The following is a 23,674-nucleotide window of genomic DNA, read 5'->3' on the forward strand; positions in this document are numbered from 1 at the left end:
AGTCACCAGCTGATATACAGCTGATATCCTACCAGTCACCAGCTGATATCCTACCAGTTACCAGCTAATATCCAGCTGATATCCTACCAGTCACCAGCTGATATCCTACCAGTCACCAGCTGATATCCTACCAGTCACCAGCTGATATCCAGCTGATATCCTACCAGTCACCAGCTGATATCCTACCAGTCACCAGCTGATATCCAGCTGATATCCTACCAGTCACCAGCTTATATCCTACCAGTTACCAGCTGATATCCAGCTGATATCCTACCAGTCACCAGCTGATATCCTACCAGTCACCAGCTGATATCCTATCAGTTACCAGCTGATATCCTACCAGTCACCAGCTGATATCCTATCAGTTACCAGCTGATATCTACCAGTCACCAACTGATATCCTACCAGTTACCAGCTGATATCCTGCTGATATCCTACCAGTCACCAGCTGATATCCTACCAGTTACCAGCTGATATCCAGCTGATATCCTACCAGTCGCCAGCTGATATCCTACCAGTCACCAGCTGATATCCTACCAGTAACCAGAAGATATCCTACCAGTTACCAGCTGATATCCTACCAGTTACCAGAGGATATCCTACCAGTCACCAGCTGATATCCTACCAGTCACCAGCTGATATCCTACCAGCTACCAGCTGATATCCAGCATATACCCTACCAGTCACCAGCTTATATCCTACCAGTTACCAGCTGATATCCTACCAGTCACCAGCTGATATACAGCTGATATCCTACCAGTTACCAGCTGATATCTTACCAGTCACCAGCTGATATCCTACCACTTACCAGCTGATATCCAGCTGATATCCTACCAGTCATCAGCTGATATCCTATCAGTTACCAGCTGATATCCTACCAGTCACCAGCTGATATCCTATCAGTTACCAGCTGATATCTACCAGTCACCAACTGATATCCTACCAGTTACCAGCTGATATCCTGCTGATATCCTACCAGTCAACAGCTGATATCCTACCAGTCACCAGCTAATATCTACCAGTCACCAGCTGATATCTACCAGTCACCAGCTGATATCCCACCCATCACCAGTTGATATCCTACCAGTTACCAGCTGATATCCTACCAGTCACCAGCTTATATCCTTCCAGTCACCAGCTGATATCCAGCTAATATCCTACCAGTCACCAGCTGATTTCCCACCCATCACCAGTTGATATCCTACCAGTTACCAGCTGATATCCTACCAGTTACCAGCAGATATCCTACCAGTCGCCAGCTGATATCCTACCAGTCACCAGCTGATATCCTACCAGTTACCAACTGATATCCTACCAGTCACCAGCTGATATCCTACCAGTTACCAGCTGATATCCTACCAGTCACCAGCTGATATCCTATCAGTTACCAGCTGATATCTACCAGTCACCAACTGATATCCAGCTGATATCCTACCAGTCACCAGCTGATATCCTACCAGTTACCAGCTAATATCCTACCAGTTACCAGATGATATCCTACCAGTCACCAGCTGATATCCTACCAGTCACCAGCTGATATCCAGCTAATATCCTACCAGTCACCAGCTGATTTCCCACCCATCACCAGTTGATATCCTACCAGTTACCAGTTGATATCCTACCAGTTACCAGCAGATATCCTACCAGTTACCAGCTGATATCCAGCTGATATCCTACCAGTCGCCAGCTGATATCCTACCAGTCACCAGCTGATATCCTACCAGTAACCAGAAGATATCCTACCAGTTACCAGCTGATATCCTACCAGTTACCAGAGGATATCCTACCAGTCACCAGCTGATATCCTACCAGTCACCAGCTGATATCCTACCAGCTACCAGCTGATATCCAGCATATACCCTACCAGTCACCAGCTTATATCCTACCAGTTACCAGCTGATATCCTACCAGTCACCAGCTGATATACAGCTGATATCCTACCAGTTACCAGCTGATATCTTACCAGTCACCAGCTGATATCCTACCACTTACCAGCTGATATCCAGCTGATATCCTACCAGTCATCAGCTGATATCCTATCAGTTACCAGCTGATATCCTACCAGTCACCAGCTGATATCCTATCAGTTACCAGCTGATATCTACCAGTCACCAACTGATATCCTACCAGTTACCAGCTGATATCCTGCTGATATCCTACCAGTCATCAGCTGATATCCTATCAGTTACCAGCTGATATCCTACCAGTCACCAGCTGATATCCTATCAGTTACCAGCTGATATCTACCAGTCACCAACTGATATCCTATCAGTTACCAGCTGATATCCTACCAGTCACCAGCTAATATCTACCAGTCACCAGCTGATATCTACCAGTCACCAGCTGATATCCCACCCATCACCAGTTGATATCCTACCAGTTACCAGCTGATATCCTACCAGTCACCAGCTTATATCCTTCCAGTCACCAGCTGATATCCAGCTAATATCCTACCAGTCACCAGCTGATTTCCCACCCATCACCAGTTGATATCCTACCAGTTACCAGCTGATATCCTACCAGTTACCAGCAGATATCCTACCAGTTACCAGCTGATATCCAGCTGATATCCTACCAGTCGCCAGCTGATATCCTACCAGTCACCAGCTGATATCCTACCAGTTACCAACTGATATCCTACCAGTCACCAGCTGATATCCTACCAGTTACCAGCTGATATCCTACCAGTCACCAGCTGATATCCTATCAGTTACCAGCTGATATCTACCAGTCACCAACTGATATCCAGCTGATATCCTACCAGTCACCAGCTGATATCCTACCAGTTACCAGCTAATATCCTACCAGTTACCAGCTGATATCCAGCTGATATCTTACCAGTCACCAGCTGATATCCTTCCAGTCACCAGCTGATATCCAGCTGATATCCTACCAGTCACCAGCTGATATCCTACCAGTTACCAGCTAATATCCAGCTGATATCCTACCAGTCACCAGCTGATATCCTACCAGTCACCAGCTGATATCCTACCAGTTACCAGCTGATATCCAGCTGATATCCTACCAGTCACCAGCTGATATCCTACCAGTTACCAGCTGATATCCAGCTGATATCCTACCAGTCACCAGCTTATATCCTACCAGTTACCAGCTGATATCCAGCTGATATCCTACCAGTCACCAGCTTATATCCTACCAGTCACCAGCTGATATCCTACCAGTCACCAGCTGATATCCAGCTGATATCCTACCAGTCACCAGCTGATATCCTACCAGCTACCAGCTGATATCCAGCATATATCCTACCAGTCACCAGCTTATATCCTACCAGTTACCAGCTGATATCCTACCAGTCACCAGCTGATATCCAGCTGATATCCAACCAGGTACCAGCTGATATCCTACCAGTTACTAGCTGAAAGCTTCAGGCATGAAACTTGCCCCAAGAACCGTCAAAGATTTCGAGGCAGTTTGTGTTTAAAAACCAAGAGTCTGAGAGGTTCTGGCGGGCGTCTCGTCAGTCGATGGAAGGGAAATTCGGCCATTTTTTTTTTTTGGTCCATCTGTTGTTGCCTTGTAAAACTCACATTCACAATATCAACACAATTGCACCGATTAATGGCACAGGTATACCAAGGTGTAAAAATGATAGGGTTTACACACATTTACACCCCATCATGACCTACCAGTTTCCTCTGCAGAAGCCTGTAGGCCTTCTTGCGTCGGGCGCGGTCGCTCCTCAGGCGTTTGGCAGCATGCAGCACCGACGACATCCACACAGGAAGTCTGAGGAGGACAGAAGGGCTGGACTGTTGAGAGTTTCCTGGGGTAGTGATGTCATTACTACCAGTTACCATAAAAACTTTAACTACCAGAAACCATAAGTAAGGTTATCTCAGTAGCCAGAGCAACCTTAACCACCAGAAACCATAACTAAGATTATCTCAGTAACCATAGCAACATTAACTACCAGAAACCACAACAAAGGTGATCTCAGTAACCATAGCAACCTTAACTACCAGAAACCATAACAAAGGTGATCTCAGTAACCATAGCAACCTTAACTACCAGAAATCATAACTAATGTTACTTCAGTAACCATAACAACCATAACTTCAAATAACCATAACTACCAGAAACCATAATTACCAGTTACCATGACAACCACAATTACCAGACACCATAACTAGTGTTACCTCAGGCACCATAAATACCAATCTACCAGAAACCAAAACTATCATTAATGTTACTTAAATGTTGGCTGAGTAACCCTAACTACCAGTAACATAACTAGAACTAACTTAACTTCAGTAACCATAAAGCTGAGCTAACTTTATTTTCATTACTTGGTTTTCTCTCCTCACTGACATCTTGAGCCTCGTCTGAAGACTGGATGAACGCTTCTGCTGCTCAGACGTGTCAGCTGTGTGAGGCATGTCAGCTGTGTGAGGTGTGTCAGCTGTGTGAGGCATGTCAGCTGTGTGAGGCCTGTCAGCTGTGTGAGGCGTGTCAGCTGTGTGAGGCATGTCAGCTGTGTGAGGCATGTCAGCTGTGTCAGCTGTGTGAGGCGTGTCAGCTGTGTGAGGCGTGTCAAGTGTGTCAGCTGTGTGAGGCGTGTCAGTTGTATGAGGCGTGTCAAGTGTGTCAGCTGTGTAAAGGCGTGTCAGTTGTATGAGGCGTGTCAAGTGTGTCAGCTGTATGAGGCATGTCAGGTGTGTCAGCTGTGTGAGGCGTGTCAAGTGTGTCAGCTGTGTGAGGCGTGTCAAGTGCGTCAGCTTTGAGAGGCGTGTCAGCTGTGTGAGGCGTGTCAGCTGTGTGAGGCGTGTCAGCTGTGTGAGGCGTGTCAGCTGTGTGAGGCGTGTCAGGTATGTGAGGCATGTCAGGTGTGTGAGGTGTGTGAGGCATGTCAGGTGTATCAGCTGTGTGAAGCGTGGCAGCTGTGTGAGGCGTGGCAGCTGTGTAGTGCGTCAGGCATGTCAGCTGTGTCAGGCGTGTCAGCTGTGTAGTGTGTAGAGTGTCAGGCGTGTCAGCTGTGTAGTGTGTAGAGTGTCAGGTGTGTCAGATGTTCAGGTGTGTCAGCTGTGTAAGTGTGTCACGCGTGTCAGCTGTGTAGAGTGTGTCAGGCATGTCAGCTGTGTAGAGTGTGTCACGCATGTCAGCTGTGCAGAGTGTGTCAGCTGTGTAGAGTGTGTCACGCATGTTAGCTGTGTAGAGCGTGTCAGGGGTGTCAGCTGTGTAGAGTGTGTCACGCATGTCAGCTGTGTCAGCTGTGTAGTGTGTAGAGTGTCAGGTGTGTAGAGTGTGTCAGGCGTGTCAGCTGCGTAGAGTGTGTCAGGCGTGTCAGCTGTGTAGAGTATGTCACGCATGTCAGCTGTGTAGAGAGTGTCACGCATGTCAGCTATGTAGTGTGTGTGTCAGGCGTGTCAGCTGTGTAGTGTGTCACACGTGTCACGCATGTCAGCTGTGTAGAGTGGGTCATGCATGTCAGCTGTGTAGAGTGTGTCAGGCGTGTCAGCCGTGTAGAGTGTGTCACGCGTGTCAGCTGTGTAGAGTGTGTCACGCGTGTCAGCTGTGTAGAGTGGGTCATGCATGTCAGCTGTGTCAGCTGTGTAGTGTGTAGAGTATCAGGTGTGTAGAGTGTGTCACGCGTGTCAGGTGTGTAGAGTGTGTCACGCGTGTCAGCTGTCTAGAGTGTGTCATGCATGTCTGCTGTGTAAAGGGTGTCACGCATGTCAGCTGTTTAGAGTGTGTGAGGTGTGTCAGCTGTTTAGAGTGTGTCACGCGTGTCAGCTGTGTAATGTGTGTGTGAGGCGTGTCAGCTGTGTGAGGGGTGTCAGGTATGTGAGGCATGTCAGGTGTGTGAGGTGTGTGAGGCATGTCAGGTGTATCAGCTGTGTGAAGCGTGGCAGCTGTGTGAGGCGTGGCAGCTGTGTAGTGCGTCAGGCATGTCAGCTGTGTCAGGCGTGTCAGCTGTGTAGTGTGTAGAGTGTCAGGCGTGTCAGCTGTGTAGTGTGTAGAGTGTCAGGTGTGTCAGATGTTCAGGTGTGTCAGCTGTGTAAGTGTGTCACGCGTGTCAGCTGTGTAGAGTGTGTCAGGCATGTCAGCTGTGTAGAGTGTGTCACGCATGTCAGCTGTGCAGAGTGTGTCAGCTGTGTAGAGTGTGTCACGCATGTTAGCTGTGTAGAGCGTGTCAGGGGTGTCAGCTGTGTAGAGTGTGTCACGCATGTCAGCTGTGTCAGCTGTGTAGTGTGTAGAGTGTCAGGTGTGTAGAGTGTGTCAGGCGTGTCAGCTGCGTAGAGTGTGTCAGGCGTGTCAGCTGTGTAGAGTATGTCACGCATGTCAGCTGTGTAGAGAGTGTCACGCATGTCAGCTATGTAGTGTGTGTGTCAGGCGTGTCAGCTGTGTAGTGTGTCACACGTGTCACGCATGTCAGCTGTGTAGAGTGGGTCATGCATGTCAGCTGTGTAGAGTGTGTCAGGCGTGTCAGCCGTGTAGAGTGTGTCACGCGTGTCAGCTGTGTAGAGTGTGTCACGCGTGTCAGCTGTGTAGAGTGGGTCATGCATGTCAGCTGTGTCAGCTGTGTAGTGTGTAGAGTATCAGGTGTGTAGAGTGTGTCACGCGTGTCAGGTGTGTAGAGTGTGTCACGCGTGTCAGCTGTCTAGAGTGTGTCATGCATGTCTGCTGTGTAAAGGGTGTCACGCATGTCAGCTGTTTAGAGTGTGTGAGGTGTGTCAGCTGTTTAGAGTGTGTCACGCGTGTCAGCTGTGTAATGTGTGTGTGAGGCGTGTCAGCTGTGTGAGGGGTGTCAGGTATGTGAGGCATGTCAGGTGTGTGAGGTGTGTGAGGCATGTCAGGTGTATCAGCTGTGTGAAGCGTGGCAGCTGTGTGAGGCGTGGCAGCTGTGTAGTGCGTCAGGCATGTCAGCTGTGTCAGGCGTGTCAGCTGTGTAGTGTGTAGAGTGTCAGGCGTGTCAGCTGTGTAGTGTGTAGAGTGTCAGGTGTGTCAGATGTTCAGGTGTGTCAGCTGTGTAAGTGTGTCACGCGTGTCAGCTGTGTAGAGTGTGTCAGGCATGTCAGCTGTGTAGAGTGTGTCACGCATGTCAGCTGTGCAGAGTGTGTCAGCTGTGTAGAGTGTGTCACGCATGTTAGCTGTGGAGAGCGTGTCAGGGGTGTCAGCTGTGTAGAGTGTGTCACGCATGTCAGCTGTGTCAGCTGTGTAGTGTGTAGAGTGTCAGGTGTGTAGAGTGTCAGGCGTGTCAGATGTTCAGGTGTGTCAGCTGTGTAAGTGTGTCACGCGTGTCAGCTGTGTAGAGTGTGTCACGCATGTCAGCTGTGTAGAGAGTGTCACGCATGTCAGCTATGTAGTGTGTGTGTCAGGCGTGTCAGCTGTGTAGTGTGTCACACGTGTCACGCATGTCAGCTGTGTAGAGTGGGTCATGCATGTCAGCTGTGTAGAGTGTGTCAGGCGTGTCAGCCGTGTAGAGTGTGTCACGCGTGTCAGCTGTGTAGAGTGTGTCACGCGTGTCAGCTGTGTAGAGTGGGTCATGCATGTCAGCTGTGTCAGCTGTGTAGTGTGTAGAGTATCAGGTGTGTAGAGTGTGTCACGCGTGTCAGGTGTGTAGAGTGTGTCACGCGTGTCAGCTGTCTAGAGTGTGTCATGCATGTCTGCTGTGTAAAGGGTGTCACGCATGTCAGCTGTTTAGAGTGTGTGAGGTGTGTCAGCTGTTTAGAGTGTGTCACGCGTGTCAGCTGTGTAATGTGTGTGTGAGGCGTGTCAGCTGTGTGAGGGGTGTCAAGTGTGTCAGCTGTGTGAGGCGTTTCAAGTGTGTCAGCTGTGTGAGGCATGTCAGGTATGTGAGGCATGTCAGGTGTGTGAGGCATGTCAGGTGTGTGAGGTGTGTCAGCTGTGCGAGGCGTGTCAGCTGTGTGAGGCGTGTCAGCTGTTTCACATGTGTAGTGCGTCAGGCATGTCAGCTGTGTCAGCTGTGTAGTGTGCAGAGTATCAGGTGTGTAGAGTGTGTCACGCGTGTCAGCTCTGTAGAGTGTGTCAGGCATGTCAGCTGTGTAGAGTGTGTCACGCATGTTAGCTGTGTAGAGTGTGTCAAGCATGTCAGCTGTGTAGTGTGTGTGTCAGGTGTGTCAGCTGTGTGAGGCATGTCAGCTGTGTGAGGCATGTCAGCTGTTTGAGGCGTGTCAGCTGTGTGAGGCGTGTCAAGTGTGTCAGCGGTGTGAGGCGTGTCAGCTGTGTGGGGCATGTCAGGCGTGTCAGCTGTGTGAGGCGTGTCAAGTGTGTCAGCTGTGTGGGGCATGTCAGGCGTGTCAGCTGTGTGAGGCGTGTCAAGTGTGTCAGCGGTGAGAGGCGTGTCAGCTGTGTGGGGCATGTCAGGCATGCCAGCTGTGTGAGGCGTGTCAAGTGTGTCAGCTGTGTGATGCGTGTCAAGTATGTCAGCTTGTGAGGCGTGTCAAGTATGTCAGCTTGTGAGGCGTGTCAAGTGTGTCAGCTGTGTGAGGCGTGTCAAGTATGTCAGCTTGTGAGGCGTGTCAAGTGTGTCAGCTGTGTGGGGCATGTCAGGCATGCCAGCTGTGTGAGGCGTGTCAAGTGTGTCAGCTGTGTGAGGCGTGTCAAGTATGTCAGCTTGTGAGGCGTGTCAAGTGTGTCAGCTGTGTGAGGCGTGTCAAGTATGTCAGCTGTGTGAGGCGTGTCAAGTGTGTCAGCTGTGTAAGTGTGTCACGCATGTCAGCTGTGTAGAGTGTGTCAAGTGTGTCAGCTGTGTGGGGCATGTCAGGCATGCCAGCTGTGTGAGGCGTGTCAAGTGTGTCAGCTGTGTGAGGCGTGTCAAGTGTGTCAGCTGTGTAAGTGTGTCACGCGTGTCAGCTGTGTGAGGCGTGTCAAGTATGTCAGCTGTGTGAGGCGTGTCAAGTGTGTCAGCTGTGTGGGGCATGTCAGGCATGCCAGCTGTGTGAGGCGTGTCAAGTGTGTCAGCTGTGTGAGGCGTGTCAAGTATGTCAGCTGTGTGAGGCGTGTCAAGTGTGTCAGCTGTGTAAGTGTGTCACGCGTGTCAGCTGTGTAGAGTGTGTCACGCATGTCAGCTGTGTAGAGTGTGTCAGGTGTGTCAGCTGTGTAGTGTGTGTCACGCATGTCAGCTGTGTAGAGTGTGTCACGCATGTCAGCTGTGTAGTGTGTGTGTCAGGCGTGTCAGCTGTGTAGAGTGTGTCACGCATGTTAGCTGTGTAGAGTGTGTCACGCGTGTCAGCTGTGTAGAGGGTGTCGGACGTGTTAGCTGTGTAGAGTGTGTCACGCGTGTCAGCTGTGTAGAGGGTGTCGGACGTGTCAGCTGTGTAGAGTGTGTCACGCGTGTCAGGTGTGTAGAGTGTGTCACGCATGTCAGCTGTGTAGTGTGTGTGTCAGGCGTGTCAGCTGTGTAGAGTGTGTCACGCATGTCAGCTGTGTAGTGTGTGTGTCAGGCGTGTCAGCTGTGTAGAGTGTGTCACACATGTTAGCTGTGTAGTGTGTGTCAGGCGTGTTAGCTGTGTAGTGTGTCACACGTGTTACGCATGTCAGCTGTGTAGAGTGTGTCACGCATGTCAGCTGTGTAGAGTGTGTAACGCGTGTCAGCTGTGTAGAGGGTGTCAGACGTGTCAGCTATGTAGAGGGTGTCACGCGTGTCAGCTGTGTAGAGTGTGTCACGCGTGTCAGCTGTGTAGAGTGTGTCACGCGTGTCAGCTGTGTAGAGTGTGTCACGCATGTCAGCTGTGTAGTGTGTGTGTCAGGCGTGTCAGCTGTGTAGAGTGTGTCACACATGTTAGCTGTGTAGTGTGTGTCAGGCATGTTAGCTGTGTAGTGTGTCACACGTGTTACACATGTCAGCTGTGTAGAGTGTGTCACGCATGTCAGCTGTGCAGAGTGTGCAACGCGTGTCAGCTGTGTAGAGGGTGTCACGCATGTCAGCTGTGTAGAGTGTGTTACGTGTGTCAGCTTTCTAGCGTGTGTGTCAGGCGTGTCAGCTGTGTAGTTTGTGTGTCAGGCGTGTCAGCTGTGTAGAGTGCGTCCGGCGTGTCAGATGTTCAGGCGTGTGATGTACCTCCACTAACAGTAAGCTGTGTGACATGTTTGGTGTGTGTTGCAGGCAGCTGGAAGCAGAAGGAAACACCAAGCGCAGCAGATTGAAGAGAAGAACAAATGTGTTCTTAAGCAGAACACGGAACCTTCCTGTGTTACTTCTCCACCTCAGCTGCATCTGACCAATGAGCGTTGACACTTTGACCACTTGAGTGGAGCACAACTGAGCCAAGTGGAAACGCTTCCAAGTTTAAGATTGATCAACTGATTCTGATCACAGCAAGATCACTATAACTGGATCTGCTTTCTGGTGATATCAGCTGGATATCTGCTGTCTGGATCTGCTGTCTCCAGGTCCTGGGACCAGGCCCCAGGACCTGGGACCAGGATGGTGGCAGGCAGAGAGTTCCAGGTCTCTCCTTCAATCAACCATCAGCATGTCAAGAGGCTGAGGATGGACCCATCATCATCATCATCATCGGACCAGTTTCCTTCCGGCACCGTGTGCTCCATCAGTAGCGTCATGTCTCACCTCAGGGACCGGCAGAGATGCGTGTACTCCTCCATGGCGGCTGAAGGAGGAGCCTGCTCAGGAGCCGCGTCTCCACAGCCGCTGTGACCGGAAAGAGTTGAAGGCCGCAAAATGTCGGGTGTGATGGCGCCACAGCTGTCAATCAAACGCCAAACGGGTGACCGAGCGCGAGGCGAGGTCGACGCTGGGGCGGGGCCTTAACGTAAGCGTACCTGAAATGGCGGGAATTCAAACTGTGTGAGGTACTGAAGATCAGAAAGTCAAAAAGTCACAAAGCCAACCCGTGGAACAGTCCTGCTCGTCCAGGAGCTCGAGCCCTCAGGTACGGTGAGTGGTTGTGTAACACGCACACGCACACGCAGTGACGGCCCGAGCCTGTAGGGGGCCCTAAGTCTCCACCACCACCATCTATCTTATTTTCCCTCATCCTCTGTTCTCTTCTTCTTCTTGCTTCACATTCCATGACCCCCTCCTCCAAACCACCGTTGAGCTGGCAGCGTCTGGCGCTGCACGCCACAGGTGTCCCGATGATGCGATGACAGGTACATTGATCATGAAATCAGAATTTCATCGTATTCATTCATTAAATTATGTCACTGCTTTGAGATATTCAACAGGTTTTAAGACAGCAAACAGCAAAGCAGCCGCTGAGGGCAGTCGGCCACTGGAGCCGACTTGGAGCGCTGGGAAGAAAACTTCCATGATTTTCCCAAAATACTCTGTCTTTATTTTCAGGGGGTTTTGTAGACCTGGAAACCCTTTTTTCAAATTCCATGACTTTTCCAGTTTTTTCATGACTGCATGAACCCTGCACGTCCAGGTGAGGCCACACCTGTTCCTGTCTCAGACCTGGTTCCTGGTAACGGGTTCTGCTCTGGTTGTCTAGCAGAGGGGGAGCAAGTACCAGGCTCATTGCAAGAACATCTTCAAGTATGGACTGACTACCAGTAGTGAGAGTTATCTCTGCCTTCTCCACAGGCGCGGCGCGAGCATGAGGAGGATGACTGGTCATCAGTGGAGTCTGACGAGAGCGCAGCTCCACACCTGGAGCGTCCATACGTCTCTGAATTCACGCCGCTGGCGGTGCAGGTCGTCCTCTGGTCTCCTCGCAGCAGAACAGTGACGCATGCAACAGTAAATAAAATACACACACAGGAACACGCCAGACACCCTCAGAGGATGAGGACAGGCGGCGTCCACCACAGGTCACATGTTCATAGGTGGAGTCATCCATCACAGGCCACACTCATGACAGTCATCATACACACACACACACACCAGGTGACACAGGACGACATCATGAAAACAAAACCACATTTAATGCAATTAAGTGACACCAAGATCTCGTTGGACTCCTCGTTCCTGGAGCTGCGATGATGTCATGACTGGATTAGTGACACGTCTGAGACCGCCACTGGTACGAGGACTAAAGATGTGCGTGTTGATCAGTAAGTTTGTGTGTGTTAATGACATCATACCAGAACAAGTCAACATGGGTCTTTATTCCTGCCACGTCCCACAAGTTCATGTCACATTACAGCAGCCAATAAATGACAGTCAGAGCTGGCGGGGCCAGGGGCAGGGGGTCTCAGTAACAGAGCGCCTCCTGCAGGTGACCAGCATCCGCGTGAGGAAGAGTGCGAGGGCTTCACCGCCTCAGTAGGGTTTCCCACCGATGGCGGCGAGCATCTCCTGCCTCTCGTCTGCAGTGGGCATGTGCGGTTTGACGCCGTCTCTCCTCCGCTGCACCATGATGTTGTGCTGCAGAGGACAAACAGACAAATCCATCACCACTGACAAGCTGCCCTTCAAACGTGAAGGAGGGCCAGGCAGGATAATCACAAGAACCCTACTATGCAATGGTGTTGCCATGACGACAGGGGGAGGAGTCAAGTTCTGCTAGTCGAACGATATTTACACGAAGGCTGGTTCCATTTGTGAGTTACGGTCATGTCTTTTGGCCCAGACACAGAACTACTTCCTGCTGCTTCCCTCACAAGTGACGGCGGACGGACAGAGAGCACGAGATCATTTCTTCTTCTTCTCTTGTTAATTCAGACACATTCAACAAATCCAAGCAGTGCAGTGCTTGTCAGCAGGACATGGACCTGGAGGGAGTTGAGCTGAGGGAGTGCAGGGCGGCTCCTGGCCAACAGGGGGTGCCGTAGCGGCTTTCAGATCATATACCTGCAGATCAGCGGAACCATTATCCCAGCAACCTCTACTACTGTCTTTAAATATAACATCTACGACTTTTGGAGGCGAGGGTGTGCGAGAACACGGATGAAAACGTGGCTTCTCGCCGAGGGCGGAGTCACGTACCCAGTATTTTCTACAGTTCTTGTATCTCTGGAAGTACGTCAGGCACATAGTCTTGTCTTGGCTGTAGGTTTCCGAGCACTTCTGGGAGGCTGTACTTTCCTGAAACAACAACAGGATTAGACAGGAGGACGCTGTCATGTGACCTGAGGTCTGTATTCAATGAGAACGAGGCCGTTGGTCAGCTTACGTCCAGGCACGGATTAATGTCCTGCTTCCTCAAGTTTTTATCCATTTGTATCTGCGTGAAGAGCAACACACAGGGTCGGACGAGGATCGGTTCTGTTCTGCCTCTACTCAACACAGCCAGGTTCTTCAGCAGGTTCTGTGTTCCACATTAGTGGGCGGCGCCGATGAGTCCAGATGCAGGAAGCCTGAGGAGCAACACAGACATCAGGCTGTTAGTGGCATCTGACACAACTGCATCCATCAAACAGGCTGGAACACACCCACTCTGCCTGGGGGGAAGTTCTGATTGGAACCTGACACACACACACACACACACACACACACACACACACACACACACACACACACACACCAGGAGGATGAGAACAGCTTTTATCAGCTGATCTCAGTGACTCTGATGAGCACCCATGAAGAAGAAAATCTAAAGAAACAGAGTGACATGAACTGTCCGTGTTGAGTTCAGGCACCAACCAGCAGCTACAAAACCAAAGCAGCAATTCTCTCTGTCAGGAGACTGTGACTGTCATGTTGGGCGTGAAGGTAATGACGGAAGAATGAGTGTCATGGGCTCTGAAACCTAGCGAAACCTTCGCCGCCACTCACCACCTCAGACGCCATCCCCTTCTGAAGGAGATAGACAGATCAACTATTTCCTTCCAATCCAGATCCTTTCTGTCCTTGGTTTCATAAATCCATCAATTAATCTACGTTTCAGTTGAGGTCAAATCCCCACTTCTTAAAAACACTGAAGCATATTTATTTGAAATAAGAAAAGTTTAGAGAATGAAAACGGATCTTTGACAGCCAGACTTTATCATCAACAATAACGCACCACTTTCATTTGTCAACAGTTGATGCAGAGAAGTGGAACGCAGCCGTAAATATGAATGAGGAATAATTCATTCTCCAGACCCTCCAGCACAGCCTGGCCATCTGGTGATATCAGCCGCCTCTGCACCACACCTGCAGTACACTCAGAAACACCTGCAGTACACTCAGAAACACCTGCAGTACACTCAGAAACACCTGCAGTACACTCAGAAACACCTGCCAGTACACTCAGAAACTACAGTTAACACCTACCAGTGCACTCAGAAATACCTGCAGTACACTCAAACACCAGCTCACACCTGCCAGTACACTCAGAAACGCCTGCCAGTACACTCAGAAACACCTGCCAGTACACTCAGAAACACCAGCTCACACCTGCCAGTGCACTCAGGAACACCTGCCAGTACACTCAGAAACACCAGCTCACACCTGCCAGTACACTAAGAAACACCTGCAGTACACTCAGAAACGCCTGCCAGTACACTCAGAAACGCCTGCCAGTACACTCAGAAACACCTGCAGTATACTCAGAAACACCTGCCAGTACACTAAGAAACACCTGCCAGTACACTCAGAAACACCAACTCACACCTGCCAGTACACTCAGAAACGCCTGCCAGTACACTAAGAAACACCTGCCAGTACACACAGAAACACCTGCCACTACACTAAGAAAAACCTGCAGTACAGTCAGAAACACCTGCCAGTACACTCAGAAACACAAGCTCACACCTGCCAGTAAACTCAGAAACACCTGCAGTACACTCAGAAACACCTGCCAGTACACTCAGAAACACCTGCCAGTACACTCAGAAACACCTGCCAGTACACTCAGAAACACCTGCCAGTACACTCAGAAACGACAGCAAACACCTACCAGTGCACTCAGAAAAACCTGCAGTACACTCAGAAACACCTGCCAGTACACTCAGAAACACCTGCAGTACAGTAAGAAACACCTGCAGTACACTAAGAAACACCTGAAGTACACTAAGAAACACCTGCCAGTACACTCAGAAACACCTGCCAGTACACTCAGAAACACCAGCTCACACCTGCCAGTGCACTCAGAAACACCTGCAGTACACTCAAACACCAGCTAACACCTGCCAGTACACTCAGAAACGCCTGCCAGTACACTAAGAAACGCCTGCCAGTACACTCAGAAACGCCTGCCAGTACACCTGCCAGTACACGAGAAAAACCTGCCAGTACACCCAAAAAACCCTGCCAGTACACCCAGAAACACCTGCCAGTAAACCCAGAAGCACCTGCCAGTACACTCAGAAACACCTGCCAGTACACTCAGAAACGACAGCTAACACCTACCAGTGCACTCAGAAATACCTGCAGTACACTCAAACACCAGCTCACACCTGCCAGTACATTCAGAAACGCCTGCCAGTACACTAAGAAACACCTGCCATTACACTCAGAAACACCTGACAGTACACTCAGAAACACTTGCAGTACACTAAGAAACACCTGCAGTACACTAAGAAACACCTGCCAGTACACTCAGAAACACCTGCCAGTACACTCAGAAACACCTTCTAGTACACTCAGAAACACCAGCTCACACCTGCCAGTGCACTCAGAAACACCTGCAGTACACTCAGAAACACCTGCCAGTACACTCAAAAACACCAGCTCACACCTGCCAGTACACTAAGAAACACCTGCAGTACACTCAGAAACACCTGCCAGTACACTCAGAAAAAAAGCTCACACCCACTAGTACACTCAGAAATACCTGCCAGTACACTCAGAAACACCAGCTCACACCTGACAGTACACTCAGAAACACCTGCCAGTACACTCAGAAACACCTGCAGTACACTCAGAAACACCTGCAGTACACTCAGAAACACCTGCCAGTACACTCAGAAACACCTGCCAGTACACTAAGAAACACCTGCAGTACACTCAGAAACACCTGCCAGTGCACTCAGAAACACCAGCTCAAACCTGCCAGTGCACTCAGAAACACCAGCTCACACCTGCCAGTGCACTCAGAAACACCTGCCAGTACACTCAGAAACACCTGCCAGTACACTCAGAAACACAAGCTCACACCTGCCAGTAAACTCAGAAACACCTGCAGTACACTCAGAAACACCTGCCAGTACACTCAGAAACACCTGCCAGTACACTCAGAAACACCTGCCAGTACACTCAGAATCACCTGCCAGTACACTCAGAAACGACAGCAAACACCTACCAGTGCACTCAGAAAAACCTGCAGTACACTCAGAAACACCTGCCAGTACACTCAGAAACACCTGCAGTACACTCAGAAACACCTGCCAGTACAGTAAGAAACACCTGCAGTACACTAAGAAACAAATGAAGTACACTAAGAAACACCTGCCAGTACACTCAGAAACACCTGCCAGTACACTCAGAAACACCAGCTCACACCTGCCAGTGCACTCAGAAACACCTGCAGTACACTCAAACACCAGCTAACACCTGCCAGTACACTCAGAAACGCCTGCCAGTACACTAAGAAACGCCTGCCAGTACACTCAGAAACGCCTGCCAGTACACCTGCCAGTACACCGAGAAAAACCTGCCAGTACACCCAAAAAACCCTGCCAGTACACCCAGAAACACCTGCCAGTAAACCCAGAAGCACCTGCCAGTACACTCAGAAACACCTGCCAGTACACTCAGAAACGACAGCTAACACCTACCAGTGCACTCAGAAATACCTGCAGTACACTCAAACACCAGCTCACACCTGCCAGTACATTCAGAAACGCCTGCCAGTACACTAAGAAACACCTGCCATTACACTCAGAAACACCTGACAGTACACTCAGAAACACTTGCAGTACACTAAGAAACACCTGCAGTACACTAAGAAACACCTGCCAGTACACTCAGAAACACCTGCCAGTACACTCAGAAACACCTTCTAGTACACTCAGAAACACCAGCTCACACCTGCCAGTGCACTCAGAAACACCTGCAGTACACTCAGAAACACCTGCCAGTACACTCAAAAACACCAGCTCACACCTGCCAGTACACTAAGAAACACCTGCAGTACACTCAGAAACACCTGCCAGTACACTCAGAAAAAAAGCTCACACCCACTAGTACACTCAGAAATACCTGCCAGTACACTCAGAAACACCAGCTCACACCTGACAGTACACTCAGAAACACCTGCCAGTACACTCAGAAACACCTGCAGTACACTCAGAAACACCTGCAGTACACTCAGAAACACCTGCCAGTACACTCAGAAACACCTGCCAGTACACTAAGAAACACCTGCAGTACACTCAGAAACACCTGCCAGTGCACTCAGAAACACCAGCTCAAACCTGCCAGTGCACTCAGAAACACCAGCTCACACCTGCCAGTGCACTCAGAAACACCTGCCAGTACACTCAGAAACGCCTGCCAGTACACTCAGAAACACCAACTCACACCTGCCAGTACACTCAGAAACGCCTGCCAGTACACTGAGAAACACCTGCCAGTACACCCAGAAACACCTGCCAATACACCCAGAAACACCTGCAAGTACACCCAGAAACACCTGCCAGTACACTCAGAAACACCAGCTCACACCTGCAGTACACTCAGAAACACCTGCAGTACACTCAGAAACACCTGCAGTACACTCAGAAACACCAGCTCACACCTACCAGTACACTAAGAAACACCTGCCAGTACACTCAGAAACACCTGCAGTACACTCAGAAACACCTGCAGTACACTCAGAAACACCTGCAGTACACTCAGAAACACCAGCTCACACCTGCCAGTACACTCAGAAACACCTGCAGTACACTCAAAAACACCTGCCAGTACACTCAAAAACACCTGCCAGTACACTCAGAAACACCTGCCAGTACACTCAAACACCAGCTCACACCTGCCAGTACACTCAGAAACGCCTGCCAGTGCACCCAGAAACACCTGCCAGTACACCCATTAACGACTGCCAGTACACTCAGAAACGCCCGCCAGTACACTCAGAAACGCCCGCCAGTACACTCAGAAACACCTGCCAAAACACCGAGAAACACCTGCCAGTACACCCAGAAACGCCTGCCAGTACACTCAGAAACGCCAGCCAGTACACCCAGAAACACCTGCCAGTACACCCAGAAACGCCCGCCAGTACACTCAGAAACGCCCGCCAGTACACCTGCCAGTACACTCAGAAACACCTGCCAGTACACCCATAAACACCTGCCAGTACACTAAGAAACACCTTCAGTACACTCAGAAACACCTGCAATACACTCAGAAACACCTGCAGTACACTCAGAAACACCTGCAGTACACTCAGAAATACCTGCCAGTACACTCAGAAACACCAGCTCACACCTGCCAGTACACTAAGAAACACCTGCAGTACACTCAGAAACACCTGCTCACACCTGAAAGTACACTCAGAAACACCTGCCAGTACACTCAGAAACACCTGCAGTACACTCAGAAACACCTGCCAGTACACTCAGAAACACCTGCCAGTACACTCAGAAACACCTGCCAGTACACTCAGAAACACCTGCCAGTACACTCAGAAACACCTGCCAGTACACTCAGAAACACCTGCCAGTACACTCAGAAACACCAGCTCACACCTGCCAGTGCACTCAGAAACACCTGCAGTACACTCAAACCCCAGCTCACACCTGCCAGTACACTCAGAAACGCCTGCCAGTACACCCAGAAACACCTGCCAGTACACCCAGAAACACCTGCCAGTACACTCAGAAACACCTGCAGTACACTCAGAAACACCATCTCACACCTGCCAGTACACTAAGAAACACCTGCAGTACACTCAGAAACACTTACAGTACACTCAGAAACACCTGCAGTACACTCAGAAACACCTGCCAGTACACTCGGAAACACTTGCAGTACACTCGGAAACACTTGCAGTACACTCGGAAACACCTGCCAGTACACTCCGGAACACCTGCTAGTACACTCAGAAACACCAGCTCACACCTGCCACTACACTAAGAAACACCTGCAGTACACTCAGAAACACCTGCAGTACACTCAGAAATACCTGCCAGTACACTCAGAAATACCTGCCAGTACACTCAGAAACACCAGCTCACACCTGCCAGTACACTAAGAAACACCTGCAGTACACTCAGAAACACCTGCCAGTACACTCAGAAAAACCAGCTCACACCTGCCAGTACACACAGAAACGCCTGCCAGTACACTCAGAAACACCAACTCACACCTGCCAGTACACTCAGAAACGCCTGCCAGTACACTGAGAAACACCTGCCAGTACACCCAGAAACACCTGCCAATACACCCAGAAACACCTGCAAGTACACCCAGAAACACCTGCCAGTACACTCAGAAACACCAGCTCACACCTGCAGTACACTCAGAAACACCTGCAGTACACTCAGAAACACCTGCAGTACACTCAGAAACACCAGCTCACACCTACCAGTACACTAAGAAACACCTGCCAGTACACTCAGAAACACCTGCAGTACACTCAGAAACACCTGCAGTACACTCAGAAACACCTGCAGTACACTCAGAAACACCAGCTCACACCTGCCAGTACACTCAGAAACACCTGCAGTACACTCAAAAACACCTGCCAGTACACTCAGAAACACCTGCCAGTACACTCAAACACCAGCTCACACCTGCCAGTACACTCAGAAACGCCTGCCAGTGCACCCAGAAACACCTGCCAGTACACCCATTAACGACTGCCAGTACACTCAGAAACGCCCGCCAGTACACTCAGAAACGCCCGCCAGTACACTCAGAAACACCTGCCAAAACACCGAGAAACACCTGCCAGTACACCCAGAAACGCCTGCCAGTACACTCAGAAACGCCAGCCAGTACACCCAGAAACACCTGCCAGTACACCCAGAAACGCCCGCCAGTACACTCAGAAACGCCCGCCAGTACACCTGCCAGTACACTCAGAAACACCTGCCAGTACACCCATAAACACCTGCCAGTACACTAAGAAACACCTTCAGTACACTCAGAAACACCTGCAGTACACTCAGAAACACCTGCAGTACACTCAGAAACACCTGCAGTACACTCAGAAATACCTGCCAGTACACTCAGAAACACCAGCTCACACCTGCCAGTACACTAAGAAACACCTGCAGTACACTCAGAAACACCTGCCAGTACACTCAGAAAAACCAGCTCACACCTGCCAGTACACACAGAAACGCCTGCCAGTACACTCAGAAACGCCTGCCAGTACACCCAGAAACACCTGCCAGTACACCCAGAAACACCTGCAGTACACTCAGAAACACCATCTCACACCTGCCAGTACACTCAGAAACACCTGCAGTACACTCAGAAACACCTGCAGTACACTCAGAAACACTTGCAGTACACTCAGAAACACCTGCTAGTACACTCGGAAACACCTGCAGTACACTCGGAAACACCTGCCAGTACACTCCGGAACACCTTCTAGTACACTCAGAAACACCAGCTCACACCTGCCAGTGCACTCAGAAACACCTGCAGTACACTCAGAAACACCTGCAGTACACTCAGAAACACCTGCAGTACACTCAGAAACACCTGCAGTACACTCAAACAGCTGCAGTACACTCAGAAACACCTGCAGTACACTCAGAAACACCTGCCAGTACACTCAAAAACACCAGCTCACACCTGCCGGTACACTAAGAAACACCTGCAGTCCACTCAGAAACATCTGCCAGTACACTCAGAAAAACAAGCTCACACCCACTAGTACACTCAGAAATACCTGCCAGTACACTCAGAAACACCAGCTCACACCTGACAGTACACTCAGAAACACCTGCCAGTACACTCAGAAACACCTGCCAGTACACTAAGAAACACCTGCAGTACACTCAGAAACACCTGCCAGTACACTCAGAAACACCAGCTCACACCTGCCAGTGCACTCAGAAACACCAGCTCACACCTGCCAGTGCACTCAGAAACACCTGCAGTACACTCAAACTCCAGCTCACACCTGCCAGTACACTCAGAAACACCTGCCAGTACACCCAGAAACACCTGCCAGTACACCCAGAAACACCTGCCAGCACACCCAGAAACACCTGCCAGCACACTCAGAAACACCTGCAGTACACTCCAACACCAACTCACACCTGCCAGTACACTCAGAAACGTTCGCCAGTACACCTGCCAGTACACTCAGAAACACCTGCCAGTACACCGAGAAACACTACCAGTACACTCAAACACCTGCAGTACACTCAAACACCAGCACACACCTGCCAATACACTCAGAAACGCCTGCCAGTACACTCAGAAACGCCTGCCAGTACACTCAGAAACGCCTGCCAGTACACTCAGACACACCTGCAGCACACCAGGGCTGTAGCGATACGCTAATCTCATGACACGATTCTTTACACTTCCATCATTTTCTGACAGGTTTTAAAGGACAAAGTGATTTTGGTGACATCTTGTGAGTTGCGTTGACTTGGATTGAATGAACTGAACTGAAAGCATCAATTAAACAACATGAGGCTCTGACTGGCAGCTCGCAAATGCAGATGAGTGCAAACTGTAGCTTTCAAGTTTTAGAAAAGTGAACATTGAGAGTTAAAGTGCAGCCAGTGGCCTTCTGAGGCAGCGTTTCAGCTGGATACTGAACATAGAAGGGAGCTGCTGGCCAGTCCAATTACCAGCTTCACCAAAAATAAATTATGGCAGCCAATAATTCAACTGGCGGGTGGCAGCAGCATAGCGGGGCTCCATCGCGTTCACCAGGCGCCTAAAGCCGGTGTTTGCCACCACCCAGTAAGCTCTCGAATCCTGACTGATGAAGCAGCAATGGACTCCATCATTTTCTGCGACCTCGGTGAAGACGATGGGAACTTGTGGCAACATTTCCTTGTCCGGGTGGTGACGTTTTAGGAGGCTCGCAGGTCGTGGTACTTCCAGGACACTTAAGATTTGTGTGACTCCGCTCACAGACCGCCACACTTTTGTCCAAATCGTAACTTTCCTTTTTGTCTTTGAACCCCAAATTCTCCCTCACATCTGCTTTTAAGCCTGCAGGCGCTGGATTTATACTCACCACCAGTCTCCTGAATCTCTCAGCTCTCACCGGATGAGAAAGGCATCGGCGTCTTGGTAACTAGAAATGCTCTACAGTGACACCAGCAGCTGGCAGACCGAACTGCTCTTCCTGCAGAGTGCAGGACACGGGGGATTGGAATGGGGCTCAATGTATCGATACTCAGCTGAAAAATCAATACTCTGAGGGAACAAACTATTGATAAATGACGAAGAATCAATAAATTTGCTCAGCCGTACACCACACCTGCCAGTACACTCAGAAACACCTGCCAGTACACACCTGCCAGTACACTCAGAAACACCTGCCAGTACACACCTGCCAGTACACCCAGAAACACCAGTACAGAGACAAACTGTATTATTGTAGGGATTGCAGCCAGGTGCGTTCACCTGGATGAACAGGAACCAGAGAGAATCCACACCCGTTCTCCGTCTAATTTGGGGTGTTCTTCTTTAAATGACAGGGCGAGGACTCAACTTTGCTCAACAAAATTGTTAGAAAAGTCACACTTTTTTCCCCTCAATTTCTATGTCAGTTATTGTGAGCTCAACAGTATTTCATCATTACTGTTCTTTGAAATAAAAAAAATAAAAACGTTACTTTGATGTCTGGGAGGTGTTTCTATTAAATTGTGTATTAAATATTCTTAACATTTGAAGCTTTCCAGGTTTTGGTCAGGAATGAGGACAAGGGAGCGAGCAGCCACGTAACATGAAGTAAAGTGGTCATTTCGATGCGCGGTGAAGTATTTTTGTACATGTTCCAAGTACAGCAACACTCGGGGATGTCTGCTGCAGGTGACTGACAGCTGCCAGGATCGATCGCAGCACTGTCCTGATTCCTCTGATTGAAAGGAGGCAGAGGCTGGAACTGAGAAGTTTGTTTCTCCTGCCACTGCTTCACTTTGCTCTCGTAATCACCTGCCGAATTCAGGCTCGGCTCTCGCTCGCGCGGGAGGAATCATTACCTCGTGCGTGTCGATGACGAGTTCTCGGCAATAAGGACATTTTGTTAAATATCGGATCATGTGAACGGAGTCTGGCTGAGCAGGCGACACCGCCGACCTTCACTCACGTTATCGGAGCACCGGCCAGGGAACGTTGGAGCGGCTTTTCTCAGGGTCGCGAGGCTACTTCGTGTTCTGAGCGGCGGTGACAATTACCTGAGTAAAAACGGTTCATTGTCACCTTCCACGGGCGCCGAGTTGTCAGGGTCTCCGCGGCGGAAACGTGACCTGAGGAGCCGCGGGGAGCAGAGAAGGTCGTCCGGCTCTGCCGGAGCTCGACTCGCGGGTTGAGGCCCGTCGAGGGTCCGTGTCGACACACTGCAGCCGTGACGGTTAAACCCGCGCGCGTGTGTCGCCGGACTCCCGCTCCGACACGCCGACTAGCCTCATGTAGCCGCCGAAGCTAAAGCTGCTCCGCCGCCGCCGCTGCTCCAACGGCGCATCAGGAAAATCGCCCGTACGTCACCCGGAACTGACAGCCGCATCAGCCAATGGGAGGCCCGAAAGGAGAAGCCGGATGATTGACAAGCTGACGGTCCAATAGCAGCGCCGGGGCGACACGGCGCTCTTCCTATCGCTGTGAAATAAACGAAACCGAGCTGAAGCGATTGACAGAGCATCTAGCAAGTCCAAAAATTCAGTTTTATTAAAAGGGACTGTAAATGACATCGAGGGGAAAGTGGCAGCGGCTTGCACG

General features: G+C 50.2%; 2 protein-coding genes across 4 annotated transcripts in view; both read right to left on the minus strand.

The window, feature by feature from the left end:
* Positions 1–10,853, minus strand: part of LOC147242084 (uncharacterized) — a 38,185-nt gene extending 27,332 nt beyond the window's left edge. Inside the window, exons 1-2 of the mRNA XM_086191784.1 lie at positions 10,553–10,853; positions 3,648–3,747 (exon numbers count right to left, since the gene is read on the minus strand). Of these exons, the coding sequence (XP_086047910.1) occupies positions 3,648–3,747; positions 10,553–10,587 (135 nt within the window). The 5' untranslated portion in view covers positions 10,588–10,853. The remainder of the gene's footprint in view (positions 1–3,647; positions 3,748–10,552) is intronic.
* A 1,039-nt stretch (positions 10,854–11,892) lies between these two features.
* chchd7 (coiled-coil-helix-coiled-coil-helix domain containing 7) lies at positions 11,893–23,443 on the minus strand. Of its 3 annotated transcripts, none has more exons than XM_086191529.1 (4): positions 23,159–23,443; positions 13,062–13,245; positions 12,875–12,973; positions 11,893–12,313 (listed from the first exon to the last, which is right to left on the minus strand). In XM_086191529.1, exons 2-4 carry the CDS (start codon positions 13,104–13,106, stop codon positions 12,209–12,211), a joined length of 249 nt encoding a protein of 82 aa, XP_086047655.1. In that variant the 5' UTR covers positions 13,107–13,245; positions 23,159–23,443; the 3' UTR covers positions 11,893–12,208. The 3 variants fall into 3 exon arrangements, with proteins under 3 accessions (XP_086047655.1, XP_086047653.1, XP_086047652.1); XM_086191527.1 differs by having other exon boundaries at positions 23,046–23,443; XM_086191526.1 differs by having other exon boundaries at positions 11,894–12,313; positions 23,134–23,442.
* Between the last annotated feature and the right edge of the window lie 231 nt (positions 23,444–23,674).

This window comes from Aulostomus chinensis, chromosome 21 (genome assembly GCF_037954235.1).
Source record: "Aulostomus chinensis isolate RoL2024-O1b breed Wild chromosome 21, RoL_Achi_v1.0, whole genome shotgun sequence".
In the NCBI taxonomy this organism is placed as follows: domain Eukaryota; kingdom Metazoa; phylum Chordata; class Actinopteri; order Syngnathiformes; family Aulostomidae; genus Aulostomus; species Aulostomus chinensis.